Consider the following 23,109-nt stretch of genomic DNA (forward strand, 5'->3'; position numbering starts at 1 on the left):
GTTGTATTTTTATTTTTTGTGTTCTGTTAAAGTGTAAAACTGTCTCATAAACAGCACATTGCTGTTCCACAGCTGCATAAAAATAATTGGCCAATTTTAGGCTGTGAGATGTTTTTCACATCTGTTAATTCATGAAGATTCTTGCAGGTCATTAAACTGGTGGTTTTAAACGCTGTGAATTCCCTTTTTAAACATTTAAGAACTCTGACTAAACAGCATATTGTAGTATAACAAGCGTCATTCGTATTAACAGCTTCACAGTGTTAAGTTAAAATAGTTTTGACAAAAAAAACATTCAAACGTTTCTGACATCTAAAACTTGGTGTGTGGCCTTTGATACAGTCCACAGTATGACCCAAACACACACACACAGTAATGATCCTTGCTGCATGTTAAGCAGAAACTGGAGCTTTTTGAGGTCCTGTCTCTAGAATTCTCCCACAAACACTTCTGGAGAGGTTTCTTTACTGTCTTGTAGCGATCAAAACATGTTCATACATATTTTAGTGCAGTATTGCTAATCCCTTTCCCTGCATGCAGAATAGTTTGCATGCAGGGAAAGGGATTAGCAATACTGCACTAAAATATGTATGAACATGTTTTGATCGCTACAAGACAGTAAAGAAACCTCTCCAGGTAATGAATAGGATAACACAAACAGAAGCAGATTCACACAACTCAAATCTCATGATTGTTGGTGCCAGACAGGTTGGTTTGAGTATTTCTATACCTGCTGATCGCTAAGGATTTTCATGCTCAACAATCCCTACTGAGAGTCGGTGCAATAAAGAAAAAAAAAAACATCCAAAGTTCTTCAGATTTAAACGGCCTGTTGATAAGAGAGGTCAAAAAAGAATGGCCTTCAAGCTGACAAAAATACTACAGTAACTCGATCAGCCATGAACAGAAAGCTGAGGCTTTAGGTGCACCAAAATAAAGAGTTGACGACTGGACGACTGTAGCTTGGCCTGATGAATCTCAATTTCTGAATACAGATGGTTGGGTAAGAATTTGACGCCAACAGCATTGGATCCAATGACCCAAACTGCCTTGTGTCAACAGTCCAGGCTGGTGATGGTGAGGAATGGTTTCCTGGCACACTTAAATGCCACAGCCTATTTGAGCCTTGTTGCTAACTATAGGCATCCATTCTTGACCACAATTTAGCCATTTTCTAAGACTGATAATGCACCATGTCACAAAGCAAAAGACATCTCACATGGGTTTCAATGGGTTCAGTGGCCTTCCCAGTCACTGGATCTGAATCCAATAGAACACCTTTGGGATGTGGTAGAATGCGAGATTTGCAGCATTAATGTGCTCCTGAAAGTCTGCATGAATTGTATGATGCAATCATGTCAACATCTCCAAAATCTCCCGGAAGTTTTAATTGATGAATGCAACCATAAAGTCTGTTTTCAAAGCAACGTGAGGACCTACCTCCTGGAGCACCGTATGGGGGTGGGGGGCTAGGACGATTCTAAGGGCCTGTGACTCACAGGGTACCTAAAAACATATTAATGTAACATTGCAACATTGCAACCTGCATACCTCCTTTAGCAATAGATTAGCAATATAGTCAACAGATTAATAATAATAAAAAAGATAAACTGCAAGGTGAATGTATTTGTCTAGATTGTATTCAAGTCAGGATGAAAGCCAAGAATTTGTGGTTCCTGAACTTCTGAACTGATAAGTGGTCTTTGGCAGTGGTCTTTGGTCTTTTAACAAAGTTAAATGAAATGCAAATATGATTCATCACTACTGTGATACATTTAGGCTACCAACGCCAAACAATGGCCCCTTAAAGGGTCTGGGTGCTATTTACTACCATCTGAGCACTCTAGGCTGGTGTTATCAATCCCACACTAGCGATGATTTATTTAAGGAATCACTTGTTCTCGGTTAATAGAGTCTCGGTGGGAGAGTCACTCCTGAATTAGCTTGGCATGGCGCTGTGGAAAAGCCTTGCGGGACGTCACACAGGCCATCTGTCGGAACAAACACTCTTTGCCGCTCAGTTTTGGCTTCTGATATGAAAGCATCTCGTGCTACTAACCACAAAAGAAAAAAATACTATAATTCTGCCACTTCCAAAACAAATCTACCATCTAAGCCTAATCCAGGTACCTGCACACTGAGCACAATAAACAGAGCTTCAAAATGGCATTACAGTAGGCCACTGTATTATGCAATAGGTTATGTCAGTAGGCCCGTTCTATCCTATCTACTCTGCGGATGAAGCTAAAATAACAGCTGGCGTGACAAAAAGTTACCAGTTAGGAGGCCGCATCGGCTAACATGTTTGAACATGGAGACAGTGGGATAAATCCTCTTCCTACTGCCCCTATTCCCCCAGTTATCAGAGGACAAAGAGGCTCATTTCAATCACTTCTTCTTCCACTGAAAATATGGAAAAGTATTAGAGTGGTTAATCCCATTTGAGAAAAGAGGAAGAAAGTGGTGAGAGAGAAAGAAGTGTAACGTTCTGCTATGATTCCTTTTCACTTTCTCTGCTTTTACTTAATATTTACCTGTATATTTATTTGATCTGGTTCGACTAATGATTTCCAAATAATTCTATACATGTTATATTTTACTTATGCATGTATTTTTGATCTCATATATCTATATTTTGCATACCTAATACAGTGCCTTTAAAGATTATGAATAAGATACAATGGGTTCAACTATTTCTCATTTCAATAACTAACAATAACTAGCAGATTCTCCAAAGAGAACAGAACATCTGTACACATACATTCAGAGTTATAGTTTATTTGCCTTTTTAAAGCAAGTATTTTAGTAAATAGTATAGTGTGCTTCTGTGCCCATCCCTGCAAAGCTTAAAAATCTAAATATCAGCCTGATATTCTAGATATCAGAACAACAGCAAAACAGCAAAAAGTCTTTATCTGCTCATTCCCCCACTGTCAAACCAAAGAAAATCTGGTTTAGAACTGAAGAGAGCTGGCAGGCCTTGCTTAAACAGGATAGACCCCGGCATGGCATTTGAAAGACAGCAAGAGCTCTGTGACCTGATGGCCTTCAAAAGAGTTGGCTTTTTTCTTGCTGAACAGGTAAGATATTTTATTAATAGCTTGTTAGCCTAGCTTGTTAGCCCCTAGCGCAGTTTTTTGCCTCTGTTGTTTGAAAAACATAGCTAATCACTATTCTCAAACAGTTTCAAGTGCTATGTTTGGAGAAAAACTGGGCACAGAATTTCATGAAAAGAACACTTCTCCATCCGGGCATTTTTCAGCGAGACCAAAGTTACCATCAAGGAACAACTTAAATACTGAAACACCTGTTCAATGGCACCTTATATATATAAAAAGTAGTGATTTTGTACCAATGTGTTTCCAAATCTCTTTTAAGAAGAAGTCTAGTATTATCTGTTCTTACCACCTAATACCTGGCTTGGTTAATCAATGCTTCATTAAGTTAAATCAGTTGATTTGACCAAATCTTTGTAATATCTGGGAGCAAAGCAGCTTCAGAACATCTGAACTACTTTTTGAAAAAAAAAGAAAAAAGGAACTGCCTTAATGTTGCATACACACTTTAATTGCCCAAATAAATGGATTTAAATCATTTTTGGCCCAGCCCCACACAATATGTCCAAATGTTTGTGGACACCCCTTTTAATGAATGCATTCAGCTACTTTGCACTAAGTTGCTGCACACATTGCTGACACAGATGTGCAAATGCATACACACAGCTTGTCTAGTCCCTGTAGAAAAGTATCGACAATACAATGGGATTCTCTTGAACAGATCAACATGAACCTACTGGCACCATTTGTAATGCCAGGTGTGTGGGCTAGAGGGGCATAAAGCCCTCCAGTATTAAGTTGTGATGTAGTAAAATTGTGTTCTCTGGAATTACAGTGCTCCATCCAATACTTTTAGGATGAGTTAAGAAGGTGATCATTCAGCACTCTGACCTCACTGATGCTTGAATTACTCCAACATAAGCAGGAATTTAATACCCTTAATTTCGGAGGAAACAATGAATGAGAAGGTGTCCCAATACTTTTGACAATATAGTCTACATACAGTATATACTGCATACAAGTTTTTGAATATGTGTTTAAGGCACATGAATAATCACATATACTGACACCATATAAAACACATATCTGTGAGTGTGTGTGTTTGTGTGAGTGAGAAAAAGTGGAGGATAAAAAAAAAGAAGCATAACATCAGCTTCACGTTTTGACTCGCCTTCCTGACAGGATACAGGATAATGGTGAAAGACACGGCAAGAAAAAAAACAAAAAAACGAATCTGACGATGATCCTTGCTGAGCGTGTGAGCTGCTGGTAGGGCACGAATTATTCATCCACTCCACCGCTATAAAAACTCCAAACAAGAGAGCAAAGCCATTTAAAAAACATATACTTCACCCCCAAAACATCCACACTTGCAGTTGTGTTATTTATCTAGCTAGTACCTGGTGATGGAAAAATGGGGTGTCACAGGAAAAATGCAAAACCTATAGTAGGTTACATAAGCAATCGAGTGAGTGGAAGCAAATCTGGCGGCTGAGCTTTGAGCATGGGAGGAGAGGAGTCAGTGAAGAGGAGTGAGGAGGGAAAGATGAGAGAGAGAGAGCGTGAGAGTGAGATAGAAAGAAAGAGAGAGAGAGAGGGGGGGGAGAGAGACAGAGAGAGAAAGAGAGAGAGAGAGAGAGAGAGAGAGAGAGAGAGAGAGAGAGAGAGGGCGGGCGAGAGTAATGCTGTTCTAATCCACGTTTTTAAAGCTTTCTGATTCACTAAAGCAGATTAGTGAGGTTTCACTTCCCCCTGGATCAGCCCGCCAGCTCTGATCAAATGTGCCATTAACTTTTGTCATGTAAGCCATGCAGCTGGACCTCCAAGCTTCTTAGCTGTCAATACGCCTCCATGAGAAACGCAAAAAGCAGTGAGTAAAAACAAAGACAGCAGGGCCACACCCTGATGCACTCTCATGACCCCCATGGCATGGCACCAGCATTGGGTCATTGGGTCATTTACAGCCCCAAAACTAAAGTGCTCAAATCTAGTGCTATGCACAAGGCAACCCGTTCTAGTGAAACTGAAATCAGCCAAAACAGTGAAACTGTATTTCACAGTGTGAAATCTGAAGGATTTTAAGCTGCACAGTTGCTACAGCAACCACAAACACTGCACTGTTTTTCACAGGTTGCCAGATTTGAAACAGGTCAAGAATGCAGTGGCAGGTGGGAATACTTTCTAATACTTTTCTAATTTTGGGGGTACTTTCTAATGCAGCACCACACATTTGAAGATCTGCAGCAGAAAAAAAAACATCCAAGCCGGAGTGAGTGGGACCAGCAGAATCAGCATCTTTCATGATCAAAGCTTAACCTGAATTGACAGGCACCGTCTCACACACAATGTCTGTTTTTATGTTATCATGCCACACATTCCTCAGTTCAAATAACGTTTGCTTATTTATTTATGTATTGATTTTGCCCTTAATGTTTATCCCAGGTCAAATGCACGCATGCATATAAGCTTCTTACATCCGTTTTTAAGGGCCTCTTGCAGTCCACAGTAAAATGCAGCAGTCTGTGTTTTAGAAATATCAGTACAATTTCGTAAAAGTAAATTACACTAACAGATGTACAGCGAGGAGGGCTTTCAGTGGTCTAGCAGACTAAGATGCTCCCACTGCGAATCCCGGTTCATGCTGCCTGCCATCAGCAACCGCCGCCAGAGAGAGCACAACTGACCTTACTCTCTGCAGGTGAGTTAGATGCCTCTCTCTCGCCCCACATTACTTCAGCAGTTCGAAAAGGGACAGTGGCTGGTAGTGCTGGTAGTGGCATTTGTCATTCCTCACCCTGCCAGAATATTTTTTTTATTGTCCTGTTTTAAGTCCTTTTTTAAATATGCCTTTTATTGTCCGAGGTACCTACTTTTTATATTTCTATAAAAAAGGTTTGCCACATGTGGAGAGTTTTAGAATTGTTTTTGAAATATTTTAAGGGGGCTATTTTGCATTTTGTTTCCACACTGCCACAGCATGCAACAAAGGAGCTGTAATATGCAACGCCTACAGTTAGAGAAAAACAGTACACTGCAATACGACGCAGCCACATTCATCATCCAGGCATAAAACAAAGTCATGTGCATTAACTCATTAGCCCCACAAAAATAAGCAGCAACAGTGATTATTCCCTCCTCCTTCACTCAAAAAAATACAGATGCGGAGCAACACCCTCCCAATCCTACAACCAAGCATGAGAAAAGCCATCATAGTGAAAATGTTCAGAACAGTTTGAAAACAGCTGTGACAGTAAAACTGCATTTAACAGTTGGAAAACAGAAGGGATTTCAAGCTGCAGGGTCGCTATGACAACAACAAAAACTGTGCTGTTTTCCGCATGCACACATTTGGCCCCAGGGTTGCCAGATTCACAGTTTTCCTGCCCAAGTGGGCTAATTTGAAAATGTTGTTGCTAGGTGTAATATTTGTAGGCTACAACATTCAAACGACTCATCTTATGAGGTTTACTGGCCCTAGTGTGGCTGGATGGCAAAGTATAGGCAGATGGGTAAAATTAGTTTATAGAAGATTTGCTAGATGTGACAGATTATTAAAAAAAACATTTTATCCCATGTATTAAACTTTCATGCTTGGAAACAAAGTTTGGGATTGCAATATCAGGTAATGTTTGCCATATAGCAACAGTATGCATTAAGGTTTGTCATTTTTCTTGCTTCAGGGGTTATTACTTTGGCTATTCGGACTGTTCATTGTCGCCGGAGATTTCAACCACGCTAATCTCAAGTCAGTCCTCCCTAAATTCCATCAATATGTGGACTTTGCAACGAGAGGAACGACCGCGCTGGACCTTGTTTACACAATCATCCCCAGCGCGTACCATGCGGGGCCCCGCCCCCACCTCGCGTTCTCGGACCACATGTCTGTGTGGCTGACTCCAGCCTACACACCTCTCATCAGACGCCCCAGACCAGTTCAGAAGCAGATGAAAACCTGGCCGGCAGGAGCCATCTCTCTCCCCTCCATCATGGACATTTACACTGCCCCAAAGCAACCAGCATTGAGGATGACTCCACCCACCCTTCACACAGACTGTTCTCCCTCCTGCCATCAGGAAGAAGGTACCGCAGCATCCGGTCCAACACGACCAGACTCTGCAATAGCTTCTTCCCCCAAGCCATCAGACTTCTCAACTCAACTCAACTTCTGAACTGATGTTTTTTTGTTACATGCACAATCTCTCTCTCTCTCTCTCTCTCTCTCTCTCTCTCTCTCTCTCTCTCCAACCATTTACCCCAGATAATATGGGAAGCATTTCTGCACAAAGCATTTTGCACAAATAACTTACCTACCTCACTGGACTCAATATTTATTGCACACTGCATAATTTGCACACTACCCCCAATTATTTATTGTTCTCTGTCTGTACTGTGTTGTGTTGTCTGTCCACACTTGTATTGTGTTGCACTTGTGTTCTGTATGCACTGTGTCTATGTTGCACCATGGTCCTGGAGGAACGTTGTTTCACTGTGTACTGTATGTAGTTGAAATGACAATAAAACCCACTTGACTTGACTTGACTTGACTATTACCTGGGCAGGAACTTAAGCAGGGCATGGAAGCTGGATTTGGCCTGGATGAAGCCAGTTTTAGGCAAGATGTCCATGTGGTTCTTCATCTGCTTACACACCTCGAACGTCACCTTGAGGGCTGTATTGGCTCTGGAACACAAAGACATGCATGTGTACTGGAATAAATTATGTAAATAAATAAATAATATAAAAAATATATAATATAAATAAACTGCAAAACAAACCAAAGAAAGAGGTTAATTAAAGATGATCCTGCTATAAGCTCCTTTACCAGTATACTAGATTTCCCCTGATACACTTGCCTTGTTATTCTCCTCAGCAAAACAAATGCACTGGTAGATGCTGACCTACAACCAGAATAAGCTTTAACCTTTTATACTGTCATACGGTGGAGAATCTTCAGGGTTCTCTGAGAAGATCTGCCAGTGTACTTCCATAAGTTTTAGTTAATGAAAATGATTCAGTCAGAATTTTAATCTCTTAGTATCTAGGTTTTCACACCTCAAGCTTTTGCATACATGCTTCACTTTGGCACTGATGGCTTAAAGTGAGTTTAAACCCAGGCACATCTGAAGGCAGATGTATAAATACTGCAAGTGGCCAGAAGCGGCCCACCATGAACATCTTGGTAGATACAGTCAAGTGAACTCTCGCTGATTAGGACTTCATTAGCTGAACATATGTTAGATTATCAGCAATTTTGATTTCCAATTGGTGGGACTAATTTTGTGAGAAAAATTGGAATTGGTCTTCTGGAAGTTCCAGTTTCTTGGCATTTATGGCCTGAACTGAAGCCTAGCTCTAATAGCCACTGTTTAACACTGCCAGCATGTGATGGAGGTTAAAAACAACCGTTCACTGGTCAAACTGCTTACCTCAAAGCTATGACTGTGCCTGTGCATTATAATTTTTTTGTTAATAATTATTAGATCTATACACTTTTGAACATAAAGCTGCTTAAAATGTGTCTTTGAGCAATGCCATAGAAGAACCACTGTTGTTTACATAAATAACCATGTTTGTGTGTGCATGAAGAACCGTTACAAATCTAAAGAACCTTTACAGTCTTTAGCAATTTAAAGATTCTTCAAATTCACACAAACATGGAACCATCTTAGGCACAGTTTTAAGAATGTATAATAATGTATAATGTACTTCTGGAAAGCTAAAAAAAAAAACCACTAAGAAAAGTACACTCAGCAAGGACACACAGGAGCACCTGATTGTTTTGGACATTAATAGCTCCATGTAATGTGTAACTGTCCCCATCTTTGCCATTATTAAGGTGACCTAATTTTGATGAAGAATCCAAAGGCGGGTTGCGCCTCGTGGCAAGGAGCTTCCAGATCGAGGGATATAAATGGCTAACCATCCTGGGAATTCTCCACAGAATTCCGACTACGCACACCTACAACTGTGAGCAATGTGCCAAGGGCTTACGGCTCTCCATGACTCACCAGCACTGCCTGCGTGGTAATTTCTCAACTTACATAAAAGGGTTTTGATAGTGCTCTAATTGAGTGAGGGGTTAAATAAGGACGGTTAAAATACTCCTACAGTAATGACAGCACTGCCAGATGAATGATGAACACAGCTTACTAAATTAGTAGTTGGGTACTGCAACATCAATTAACAGCACACTGGCTCATAAAGGTCTGCTATGGTTATGTGTACTTACTATGAATATTCATATCAACTACATTTGGGGTAAAGTGAAAGCTTAAAGGAAAAGACTGGTTACCTATATGTTTCCAGATAGATTTTCTTGACTTGCTTTGTGTACATTATGAATGCGTAATTGAGTCCTTGTGTGGTGCCCTTCAAGTCAGGCTCCTCTACGGATTCTCAGGGGAGAGGGATGGGGTATCTCAACGATGAGGAGCTAGAAATTCCCTGACATTGCAGTATGCTGTTAGCACCTCATTTTCCTTCAGTGAAGTGACCCACATAGCACTCAACAGATGGGTTTGTGCTGCAGGCAAGGGCAGTGGCGGTCTAAAGAGTATAAATTGGAGACCTTCATGGAGCGCTTGGCCGATATACCACTGAGAGGCTTTCGGACACTAACATTTGGCTTGTGTTCCTAAATCAAAAGTTCATCCTAAAGTTACACAGTTTCCCCCATGCCTGCTGTAATCATTAAAAATGGACGGACGTACAGACAAAATCCACTACTGGTTTCTTCTATGGTCACTACTGTGTACTTTTAGCTATGTAATCAAAAGAAACTAACCATTCTGTATTACTGAACCATATTAATACCAATTTAAAAATTAATAATTAATTAATTTATTTTTAATAGAAGTGGTATAGAAATGGTTTAATAATACAGAATGGTTAGTTTCTTTAGATTTCTCCAAGGCCTTTTGTTTGTGGCCAATTACATCAAACCGCAGAAACTCAAAGCCGCTTCACAGCTTGATCGTCTAGTCTGGCAATTTACACTATGACAGCTGCTGAAAAGCACAACTTTGGTAGCTCACAAAAAAACATTAAAAAACCCAGCAAACTGAAAAACATCAATCTCAAGCATCAAAAAAGAAAAGAAGCTGTCTTCAGTCCCTTAGAACACATGATTTTCACAGCAGACTCCAAAAAAGAGAAACTGTAGTTCAAATTAGGCCTGGAATGAACTAGTTTTGCCTTTTGTAAACTGAGAAAAAATCCTGCCTCGGAAGAATCGTTATGGTCCTTCTATAGATGACTAGTCTGAAAAGAACATTTAAACACACTAATTTAATTAATTGCGTTTCAAACATTTTTCACAATAATAATGAAAACACTTCACAGTAAAAAAGAATCAAAAGCCCTTTGTGCTCTCATTTCTGCATTTCTAAGTTTTAACTGATTGGTTGACTTGAGTGGTTTCAAGCTAATGTGGCATTCTCTATGGAGAAAATGATGGCATACATTTAGTAGTTATTTATTAGATGATCCTTTTCAAAAAAAAAAAGTAGTTCTAAACAAGTCACCGCAAGTGTAACAACAATGGGCAATATATAAATATATATTATATATATTCTATTCTATATATATAGATTTTTTTTCCAATCATCTCCCATTACTCAACCCACTCATCAGTGCTCTCCCCCTATCGCACTTAATGCTCAAAATACTGGGAGGGTGATGACTGTTGCTGCTTGCAATTTTTTGCTGCTTGTCACTGTACAACCAACGCACCTGGAGGAAAGCATCAGGTATGCAGCACTGAGGTATGAGCTAGCACATGCCTGTGCTGGCCTATTTATTAAATTAAATGAATTAAAATTACATTTAAATTAAAAAAATAATTAATTAAATTAAACATGTTATGCTACAATCGCTGAAATCACTGCAGCACATTGAAAGCTCCTGACTCACATACTCATACATTCTGCAACCTCCAACATACGTGCACTGTATAAGTAAAATAAATCTTTCTTTCTTCTCCTGCAAATTTGTTCTCTTGTAATTTTTTAGGGTTTTTGCGTTACAGTGACGTAATGCTGGACGAAAGCATGTTGCAAAGATGTTCAGATCTAGCCCAACTCATAGTTCCTGGAAAGGAAGAACTGGCCACTCTCGGGACTATTCCTGACACGCTAATACTCATTAGTGGCTGAGTCCTCCTTGCTTCTGGCAGTAGTGTCACTATCAGTGCCTGGCAGGTCCAGATGGTGGACGTAGTGTGTGTTACAGTTACTAAGTGTGTGTGTGTGCCCTTTAGCTTTTTTTGCACACTCCCAAAAGTCCTTCTGAATTATTTTTCCATTACTTCCTTCTTTCTGTAATTCACATGTATGCTGACATAACACTGTGTATAAAGCTGCTGCTGTCAACCCACTTAGCGTAGCTGCAGCACTGGGAGGAAGACTTGGAGGATTTTCAGAGGCTTTTTTTTTTAAATATCTCTATATTAAGAATCCTGCAGCCCAAATTCAAAAGCAGTACGCAGCTCATAGGGAAAGAAAAAAGGGGGCAGAGGACTGCTTCTGTCACATGAGTGAGTGTGGGTGCTTGAAGTGTGTGTCCCATAAGAAACAAAGGATATTAATCACCTCGATGAGGAGGCTTCTCTCTGTGGCTGTGTGTGTTATATTCATGAGTGGGTGCGTGTATGTGTGTGCAATATATGAGTGAGAAACAGTGTGTATTTCTCTGTTTATTTGCAGGAACAACTGTACAGAGATACACAGGATCAAGCTACAATATCAGGTCACGTTCTGACTGTGTAAAGTACCTTTTAGATCTATGAGTGTCAGATCCATAAGTATTTGGACAATTATTTTTTTGCATCTGTGCATCACCACTGCAAGTTGTGACACTTTTGATGTAGTCTCTCAATTTCTACAGGCTCAAAAGTAAGTGGACAAACTATGGTGCCTATAAATTATTAGAAGCATTGGACATATTTGACCATAGACATCTTCCATCCTTAAGATGTTCTGCCAGGCCTTTACTGTAGCCAATTTCAGTTGCTGCTTGTTTTTGTGTCTGCAATTGATTGAACTCAAGAACCATCTGTACTGCAGCATGTGACTGAATAAGAGCATAGAATTATAACTCTATACTAAGGCTGCATGATATTGGGAACAAAAAAACAGACATCGTCATATTTTGTTGTTCTATATTGTGATATTAAAAAAAATACTTTAAAAAGGCCTTTTCACTAGAGGTCAATGTTTCTAATATGTCATAATGCCCTCTGTGTATCAATAATTGGGGCAAAATAAACAATACTGGGCAGATATATTTCAGATATTTTCCTTTTGTATCAAGGAAGTTGTAGCAGGATGTGTTTAGTTGAACTTGCCTTACATGGCACTGCACATTCGATGCTGAAACAATATATTGTGCAGCCCTACTCTACACAGAATTCATCCTGATACTTCTATCAACCATTATGTCTTGTTGTCTTTCATTTTTGAACTCATCAGTGCATTCCTTAACCTGTAACAATTTTATAATTGTCCCTGATATGGCCTTATTTTATTATTCATCTGATTATTTTACTCCTGTGGCCCACAGTGACAAATATACCTGCTGAAAGCAAACCTGAGGGGTTGAGAGATGGACACTGTATTAATGTGTATAATTATCCACATGTTTGTAGACACAGAGACTAAACTAGCTAGAGTAAAGTTAACCTCATCTGGGTTACAGTTTATGCTAACAATATACTATATATATATATATATATGTTTGTGTGTGTGTTACAGAAATGATCAGATCTGCTTAGCTGTTTACAGGGAGCTTATAGACTTATACCATATATAAAGTCTTTGTAGTTCTATAATTATCGTTTCTCTGCATTCTTAGTTAGCCTCCTTTCACCTCCTTTCAATGGTCAGGACCTCACAGGACCACCACAGTGCAGGTAGTATTTGGTTGGTGGTCAGTAGAGTATCATGTTTGCCAGTATCATGTCAGTGTTACTGCAGTGCTGAGAATGACCCACCACCCAAATAATACCTGCTCTGTGGTGGTCCTGTGGTCCATCCTAACAAAGTATGCAGAAATGAAAAGATTGACTACAGTCTGTTATTAAAGAACCACAAGGTGCTGCTATATGTACAGTGGCAATGATAAAATGGACAGTGAGTGTAGAAACAAGGAGGTGGTTTTCAAGTTATGCTGACATTTTAATTAAAACATTACGCACACTCTGCAGAATATAGAATAGCACCATAAAGCTCTAGTGGTAGCTTTAGCACTAGCTCATCTCAAGAGCAGTCTCCATCACTTAAGGCCTCCTGTTTTGACATGAAAACCTGCCATAATTCTGTTTTTTCTACTGTGTTAGCACTGATATGGATGCCACCAGATGACTCCATGCTCTCCTAAACACTTTGCATATTTTGTTGCTGCCATAGTGCTTAATACCCAAACCTGACCACCAGCTGCCACTGCTGTAGCTCACTCTGAGCTGCTTTTAGAAGTGCAGCATTGTGCATGGCAAAGCAGAGTACCATCTAATCCTTTTTGATGTTGTTGAAAGTTGAAAGTTCTAGTTGCTGGGAACCCCTGGTTGCTGGGTTAGCAGCTTGGCTGTTGCTATGCCAACCACAGAGACAACAGAAACAGGTGGAGTGAGCTCATTTTTTCTGCACAGGTTTGCATAAAACAAACTAGAAAGTATTCAATCACGAATAACAATTATTTATATGACTATGTTTATCTATAGCTAAAACATCATGATCATAAGAGGACTAACAGGTACCCTTATATAGTGTATTATAAATATGTGTAACAGAGGGGGGGTTTAAAAACATAACATCAAAACACAGCATCTTAGGATATTAGGTCTTTCTCAGCTTGAAACAAGTAACAATTAAACCAAACAGTGCTTCATTAAAATGCAATAATTATGTATACAAGGTCAAAAATTTACATTTGGTTGTATCTTGACCAAACGCTTTTGGCAGACATCAACAAGCTAGCAGAACTCTTCGCTTCATGTTAGTCTGCTTTATCCATTCCTTTGACTTTCCTATTGTACTCTGTGTCTGTCAGAGCAATGAGTGCTGTGAAACAAATCCAGTTGATGTAGGCACAGAGAAGCTGCCAGCTGTAGCCCATCAGGATCACTGACAGGAAATTATGGATTAAGTTAAAAGACATTTTGTCACTTTTTGCACCACTGAATTAATCATTTATGTGGGTGTGGGTATATTCTTTGACCATGTATGTATAAAACGGGCTAAAATAAAAAAAAAAATCAGTTTGTTTAAATGACAGCCCACTGCTGTCATGACATTCACATCCATTATAAGTGTGGGCAGACCACACCAGTATGTACGACCCCATATCCCGACATTGGATAGAAACAAACTGTGAGCATGTGTGTGAGAGAACTAGAGAGAGGAGGGGAAACAGCAGCAAACAGAGGCTTGTTAAACCAGGCAGGGGTGACAGGATGAAGGGCTTATTTTGAGTGGTTTTTAGACAGCAGAGAGCTAAAGAATGTGTCAGCTACTGTCAGAGACTTTTTTGTGCCTTGATTTAAATACTTCACTTGATTTAAACACTAATCAAATGATGCACTTTTAAAGCTTTAAGAAAGCACATGCAGGCATGTTTCCGTCTTATCAAGACTATTGCGTGACAGTGCGAGTAAACAAATATTGTGTGGATCCAATTAAGTGAATCTGTGTATGTGCACGAATATGTGTGTGTGTGCGTGCTTTTTCCAAGGGTGGGTACAAATACACACACAGTCATCAGCACATGCAATGATCTGTTCAAGTTCCAGATGGCTACAGTACCAAATCCGCCAATGTGACGTGAACCCGTAGCTACACACACACACACACACATACGCACTCACCCCAGTAGACATGCACAGAAGCAATCACTGCAAGTGTACGTTAAAGCCTGACCAATACGCAAGTAAGACAATGTATAATACAACTATTTATATCTTTTTTTGGTTTTTATGACTATAACAGATTTGCAAAGTCACTAATTAATCAAAGATGGCTCAGGATGTGGCAGAATTTATAAAATGTAAAAATCTCTAAAAATAAATGCTTCTTAATATTTTTTTAAAGCAAAGAATACATTTATTGAGTTAAGGGGCTCCTAATTGTATAAATATTAAGTATGTAACTTTGGCTTGGGTGAAAAAAGCAACCCTGTTAACTTTTTAGCCTTGTTTGCAATTCTTCAGATATTGGGTACACTAGACACTGGGTGTTGGGAATTGGCCTGTGTTACAGCTCTGTTTTATGTGGGTTTGCATTTTAAAAAGGACACAACAGTGTTTGGGGTTCACATAATGTCTTTTCCATGTACTGAACTCTTAATATTAAACTATGCCAGGATAAATACACTTTTCCAGTCTATGGCCCCTTTAAGACCATCTAATTTCTAGCTTGAGTCCTATCACCATTTCCAACACATAACAATGCTCACAAGAAACATGGAGATATACTTTAAGATGTATGTATATGTCTATTCAGTGTGTTTGGTGATGTGTTGTTCTGTAGTACTTCATTATTTTTATATATACTTTTGGACCACAGGACCTCTTTTGGATGGATATTTCTGGTTGCAGCAGTGTTCTAAATTAGGTTAATGGACACAATAAGGTATAATGTTGTATACAAAAGTTTTAACGCCACTGTAGACGCAAGTTATTTGGAGGGAGGTTGGGTACTTATATACCTTATTACTTGCTTTTAATAGTTTGTAGCTCCACTGCAAAACTACAAAAGTTTACTTTGTACACCAAACTTTTGCATTTGGGGTACAGCAAAACTTCTTAACCTAGGATATTGTTCCATAAGTCCACAATTCAGATGCTGACCTTACCTGCTTTGAACTTCAATGCTGTCTTGGTACAGGCGATCATACATGCAGATCCTCAGGTCCATGCTTGGTTTGGTCACCCACACAGGAACACTTTCTGCAATACCACGAGCTGACACCACAATCTGTGTGTTTAATACATTAGAATGGTCAGTGCAGGGCAAACAACATGAAAAACAACCCCTTAAAGTTCTGATTTTGCAGTGCTCTTTACCGCTTTACAGTCCGGCTGTGAGAAGGTAATCTGGATATCTAGCTTGGTTTCTCCCGGAATGGTCGGTGTGAAAATAATGGGCAGTTTGACACTACTGAAGGGGCCAACCTCACCCTCATGCATCTAATGGGGGAAGAGGAAAGCACAAAGTCTCTGGGTAACTTCTTTCGTCCTCTGGAGATACAACTGATACAAGCTGATACAACTTGGCAAATACAAGTTAATTCACACATGGCGTCAGTGACCAAATGAGAATCTTGAAAAGGCATGGAAAAAGCATCAGCATCAAGAGATAAGAAAAGAGGAAGAAGAGAAAATGGCAGCAATGGCTGAAGACCAATCAATAATGGGATAAAATAGAACACAATTAAACCTTTCCTGCCTAACATTGTAGTCAATTTAATCTTTTTGCCTTTACAATTTTTTTTCCAGTAACAGTGGATGCAACTCTGCCTTTCTTTCCTCCTGCTTTATTTCCATACCAGTCAAATATAGAAGTATGTCCAAATTATACTGGCAATTTTCTGTAATTGGTTGGTTTCCTTGTGCATCACCCATGCAATCGATGCCCACTGGGGCTTATGACCCTATGGCTGTGCAGCTATCACATGGGATACTTACTTACTCTCTATTGTTCATATATATATATATATATATATATATATATATATGTATATATATGAATATATATATATATATATATATATATATATATATATTATTTTAGTCTAAATTAATATATATTTAAGATATAAGACATAAATTCATATATATTTTGCATATCTTAATAATAATACTAATTGCATCAAATGGTCACTATTAATAATGCTTAGTGCATATTATAAGCACAATGTATATAAATATTAACAAAATTATTGAGGAAATATGTTGACGGTCTGTCAACAAAACTAGTACTACATAAGGTATGTTCAGTATAGTTTTTGGTTTCTATGTTTGCTAACATTTTCTATGAGCTGGATCTGTCAACAAAACTAGTACTACATAAGGTATGTTCAGTATAGTTTTTGGTTTCTATGTTTGCTAACATTTTCTATGAGCTGGATCTGAAATCTGCTTATGTATGTTCAGTATAGTTTTTGGTTTCTATGTTTGCTAACATTTTCTATGAGCTGGATCTGTCAACAAAACTAGTACTACATAAGGTATGTTCAGTATAGTTTTTGGTTTCTATGTTTGCTAACATTTTCTATGAGCTGGATCTGAAATCTGCTCTACAGTTACCCCAAGCACCTAAACTGCTAAGTTAAGTAAAATGTTTATCTACATACTTCACCGATGCTTATTTCAGTGTCCTCAGAGCCATGGTCCTGTTCGATCTCTGCAGTGCTCATCTCCAAACACTTGTCTTCTGAACCCTGATCAGTTCCTGTTGCTTCTGCATCTACGTGGGCATTAGAGCTGGTGGGGGATGTATCTAAAAATCACAATAGGTCATAAATGATCTCACAGAAGTACAGTCTTCTTTCAGTTCAGGATTGTATATACTATTTGCTGAGAAATTTGCACCAGTGAATTGGTAGCCTGTTTTTGTGTACAGGCACTGATGCACATATAGGCCCAAGTCACTCCTTTTTTTAAAGATTTACTTTACATTTAACTAATTACTCACTAAAATGGACAGCATAGGATATAACACAACTGCCCCAGAAAATGTAAGATTTGATATACTGTAGTTATACCATGGCTACAACAATCAATTTTAGAATGATTAAAGCTTACTCTAACTGCACTATGTGTTTATAGTAGTATTGTCTCAATACCATATTGTTTTTACTTCATTTTTGTTACCAAACAAACAAAAACAAGTCACACAATTTTCACTGCTTCCTGACAAACAAATGTTTTATTTTATTACATACAGAAAAATACAGCTTTTTACATCTTAAATTAGTTTTATTAGCAAAATGTACAAACTTTCAGCTTCTTTCAATAAACCAATCAAACAAGCAACATATAAATTGCTCAACACAACAACACAAGTGCTTTTTCCAAATTCATCACAAAATGCCACTTAATGATGACTGCAGTCTCAGAATTATTTAACCCCTTCATGACAAATGTCTTTAGTACTAAGTATGCCAGTATGATTCATCTTTTCTTCTCCAGACATACTGCTGATCCAAATGCCCAAAAAGTTCCAGTTTTGTTTCATCCCTCCACAGAACAGAATCCCAAAACTTGTGAGGAGAGATGAATCAAAACTGGGGTGTTTTGGGGGGTATGTTTGGATCAGTGGTATGTGTGAAGGAGAGAAAATGAAGCATATACTGAGAAAAGCACCCTCCCTACAGTGAAGTATGTCTTGGCGATGCCCTGGGGCTGCTTTGCTTCCTCTGGCACTGGAAACCTGCAGTGTGTGCAGGGCCAGATGGATTCTATCAAGTGTCAGGAAATCCTAGGAGAAAACATCATGTCCTCCATGAGAAAGCTGAAGCTTGGCTGTCAGTAGACCTTCTAATAGGACAATTACCCCAAGCATACCTCAAAGTCCACCAAACCCCTGAAGGTTTTAGAGTGACTATCACAATTGCCTGACTTAAACCCCATAGAAACTCTCTGGTGAGATTTTAAGAAGGCGATTGCAGCATGCAAACCCAAGAGTATTAGTGAACTGGAGGACACTGCCGATAAGGAACGGGCTAAGATTTCTAAAGAACATTGCCAGAAGCTGGTGTCTGGCTATGCATCATGGTCATGAAGGGGTTGAATAATTCTGAGACTGCAGTAATCATTAAAAGTGGCATTTTGTGTTGAATCTGGGGAAATATTAGTTGTGTCATGCTTTTCTGATTTATTTTAAACAACTAATGTTTGTAAATTTTGCTAATAAACCTAATTTGCAATGGGGGTTGAATAATTTCACATGCAAAAGCATAGAACTTGGGGTCATTTGCCTCCCGTGTAGGTTTTAAACCTTAAATGTGTTTGGCACTTATGTGTCATTTACAAAAAATATTTTTTAGAGAACCATCCAGTGAAATATTCTTTAGGGAAGCAAGAGCTGTTCTTCGATGGTATAAGCCATTTTTTATAATAATACATTTTAATAGTGTACAATGTCATGTAAAATACAATGTCACAGATGTTAGTTATGTTATAGTTATTGTTGCTTACCCAAATATTTCACCTTGCAAGCCTCTTTCAAATATCTCATAAATGACATTTTCACAGACTGTACATTTGTTGTACGCAACAACATCAAAATACCATGACTCACCTGTTTGTATTTCTGTGTAACTTATGCATGCAGTGCTTTCTACCTCAGGTTCAATTTGTTCTGGGACAGGATTCAAAGCAGGAGCTTTCACACTGCTGCTGTCAGCAGGGACCTAGGTGGGAAACATCTTTTACTATTTAGAAATGCATACTGAATATTAGGTGACTTCTAATAGTTTGAGAAAGGGTGCCAACTTTTCTTTTCAAAATTATTGCACAATTAAATACTTGAGATATAAAGGTAAGCAATAGTGGAAGAAACCAAAGAGCTGTAATGTAATGTCTCTAAAAGCCACATCACAGAAACTATTACATCAACAGCTATGACAATATTGAGGCCAGATAGCTTTAAGCTAGAATGCATTTTAAAAACACAATTCAAGGTGTTTTCTTTATCTGTACATACCATGATCAAAATTACATATAAACACTTGGTTCACAGCTAATAAATACACTCACACTGCAGGCATTAAAAGCTCTAGTTTTATCACTCACTATCACTGAAACTAATCAGTAAATTTCTCTACAACATTTAATGTCAAAATGACTGAAAAAGACCTTTTACATCCCAGCGAGGTAGACTTCCCCCTTAGTAGCTTAACTGCATTTCTATTATTATCTCAAAAATCTCAAGAGAGACACTTTCTTGAAAGACAACTTCATACTCATGTAATTGGACTAAGGGCTAGAATGATGTGTTTGTTGTCTTGGCTAATTTTTATTGTTACTGGGCAAAATTGGGCCAGATATCTTGTACCTACCATTTTTTGTGCATTTATTGGATCCTTTCTATCATTCTCAAACTTTTCAAGAGAGCCATTTCTCATGTTCTGACATAAAATCAATCATAATCATAAAATAATCCAGTGCTCGTTGCCTTGCTTGGACTTACCTGTGTTTTAGAAGATGAATGTTTGGATAGTGGAAGGCAATTGGTAGAGAGGGGAGCCACTGCAAATCTAGTACCCAAAGCCCCCCTGTTGGTCAGGGTGATTACCCGTGAAATTGTCTGCCCGACCACATGGGTGCCAAAGTCAATGAGGCTGCTATCAACAACCATCTGGGGAAAACAGAGAGAGAGAAGATAGACTTAACATCTTCAGAAAAAAACTCTTGTATTTATGACACTTATAGATAATATGATTTGTATGAACACTCAATATCAGAGACGTTCTCACCTCACATCTTTTCCTTGTGCACTTGACGGTTACAAAAAAAGAGCCAGTAGCTGATTGGAACTGAATCTCACCATCCAAATTTCCATTGAGCTAAGAAAGGAAAGCAAGCATTGAAATTTCATGAAATATCTTACAAATAGATTAAATAAAGAATCTGCTAAGAGAAAGTTTGTGTGTGAATATTAGTGCTTGAACTTTCATAAATTGGGAAGTATAAACCTAGGACAGAGCTACACTCTTAAAAAGAGTTATTTAAGGGTTCTTTACTAAAGGAAATAGTTCTTGGATTCCTAAATGTGTGTGTGTGTAGTTAAAAGCTTCTTTGCAATGGTGAAAAACATTTTGTATTTAGTTCTATACAGAAACTTTTCAGGACTACATACTATCTACCTATAGTGCAATTCAGCTGATGCTGGTTTGTGAAACCACACGCAATCAAGTCTTTATGCATCAGTGAAAGGGCAACACTGGGAGTCCCGTCCCTTTCTCTCCCCATAAAATCTATAAAATCAGACAAACCACGGAGAGATTTAGCAGTTTTTCAAAGTACACATGATAGGTTCCATCACTGTGTTCTTCTGTTCTACTGGTTTGGAGAAAGCTAATGTAGAGTTTTTGAATGTGGTATCAGGATGTACAAATACTAAGATAGTTAGAAGCAAAACATGGCTGCTATATCAAAAACAGATTACCTAAAACATGTGGCCAACAGTGCAAGCAACTGATCTATGTTATAGGAGAAGAATGCGGTGCGCTTCTCAGGACAAAAGGGCACCACAGAGGGACTACAGGCCAAGACTTTGTAGAACTAAGATCCTGTTGGTGTGGCGAAACCGATAACACCATTACCTGCCAGTAAGCAACCACACCATGCGGGAGGACTCCCAATGAAATGGGAGCTAAATCTTCAAATGACACTCCTCACTATAGCAGTAAGCACTTGATACAGAATTCACAATGGCTACCAGGCATTTTCAATGGAATGCTGCATTTTGTAAAAGCAAAATTGTGTTTGACTGGGTTTTAATATGGAAAATATTTTGAAGTACTTCTCGATGGTTTGTCAACTTGAGTGGTTCTAAAAAGCAGCATTTCCGATACTCTGCTTTACAACTCTGCTTTAGGTCAAGGTCTGTTTAATAGGACAATAACTTACTTCTTCTCTTAATGCACAGGCTTGACTTTGGGCATAAATTGACCAATCTTGCTTTCTGAACTATCATCATGGTATACCCATGGTAACACCCTACTAAAACTAATTTGGAGACACAGCAGCCAACTTGCCTTTGTAACTTTAAATTCCTGACAAAGAGACACTGTCTAACCCACACAGCATTAAAACATCCAAACCTTTCAATTTAATTTGTTCAAGCTTCTCATGGATGGTGTTCTAGAACTTGTAATACAGCTATTTGTGTCTTAACTCTGTACTACATGTACAATCTCAAAGACTATAACCCAAAAGCCTCAGCATCACCCTTCAGGAAACCCAAAAATACATCCTGAGAACCTATGGTACCTTAATGACTGGTAAGTGTCATGGCTTTGAAAGCATTGGATACTAGCATCTTTTTACACAGCCCCTGCAGTTCAGGGACATGCACCACTAGGTTTCACCACATTTTAGAGGTCTGCAGGCTTAATCCATTCTTAAAACACCTGTTTCGGATATACCCATTGCCCCTGACCACAAGCAGCTCCAATCCTTGTAAAAATGTAACAGAGCAGAACAAAGTAGAATATGATTTTTGATTTGGATTGCTGAAAAATATGGCTTTTGTCATCTAAACTTTCAAATGTTTGCTTTCAAATGAATGAGATTTTAAATGATATAGTGGTTGAACTGCCTGTCACGACATGAAGTAAATGACTGTTGTTGTTTTTTTCACAGTGTAAGCAAATTGAGTATATGGGTTTGCTTTCTTGCTATTCACCAGGTGTATCCTTTATTGTGTGCCATGTACAACTACTACGAATAAATCCACAGCTACAAGGAATGACTGAGATTCTCCATAATGTATTCAAGTTGTAGTAGAAATTAATAATATGTGTAAAAAGAGAACTTACCACAGGTTTGAAAACAGCCTCTAGTTCACATGCCATACCTGCAGACATGGGCCCAGGAGGCTCAAAACTGAATTCAGAACAGAGAAATGGACATATACAGCAATTCAAACACTCATATAGAGAACACTGCTGTTGTTTAAAGAACATGATGCACTTTCACCAAATCTCACAAAACAAAACATCATTATATGCAAATAAGTGGTTCCACATACACTTTGTGTTTAGGAAAAACAACTAAACTGAAGCAGCAGCATCTGATTTTTTTTTTATCTAATAAAGTGCAGGTAAAAGTGGCCCGATCTTTTTCATCATAGGGAACACAGATGTGTTATGTGTGGCAGTGTGAACGGCACGTTCATATGTAGAAATGTTGAAATCTCATACATGGCTGTGTGACTCAGATCAGAATTCATGCAACTTTTACATCAATCAAACTTAACATTTCTCATAAATGCGCAGAAGGGGGAATGGGCAGCAGTGAGGGAGGTTCAGTGGTGGGAAAGCAAAGTAACAGACC

At 38.6% G+C, this 23,109-nt stretch overlaps 1 protein-coding gene across 2 annotated transcripts in view; it reads right to left on the reverse strand.

The window, feature by feature from the left end:
* The window catches only part of cfap74 (cilia and flagella associated protein 74), a 76,701-nt gene that overhangs the window by 26,541 nt on the left and 27,051 nt on the right, over positions 1-23,109 (reverse strand). For both annotated transcript variants that reach the window (XM_072681025.1, XM_072681026.1), the window contains exons 15-22: positions 22,593-22,659; positions 20,526-20,615; positions 20,240-20,407; positions 19,349-19,460; positions 17,400-17,545; positions 16,111-16,233; positions 15,900-16,021; positions 7,608-7,736 (exon numbers count right to left, since the gene is read on the reverse strand). In XM_072681025.1, the coding sequence (XP_072537126.1) occupies positions 7,608-7,736; positions 15,900-16,021; positions 16,111-16,233; positions 17,400-17,545; positions 19,349-19,460; positions 20,240-20,407; positions 20,526-20,615; positions 22,593-22,659 (957 nt within the window). The remainder of the gene's footprint in view (positions 1-7,607; positions 7,737-15,899; positions 16,022-16,110; positions 16,234-17,399; positions 17,546-19,348; positions 19,461-20,239; positions 20,408-20,525; positions 20,616-22,592; positions 22,660-23,109) is intronic.

Source organism: Salminus brasiliensis, chromosome 6 (assembly GCF_030463535.1).
Source record: "Salminus brasiliensis chromosome 6, fSalBra1.hap2, whole genome shotgun sequence".
NCBI lineage: Eukaryota > Metazoa > Chordata > Actinopteri > Characiformes > Bryconidae > Salminus > Salminus brasiliensis.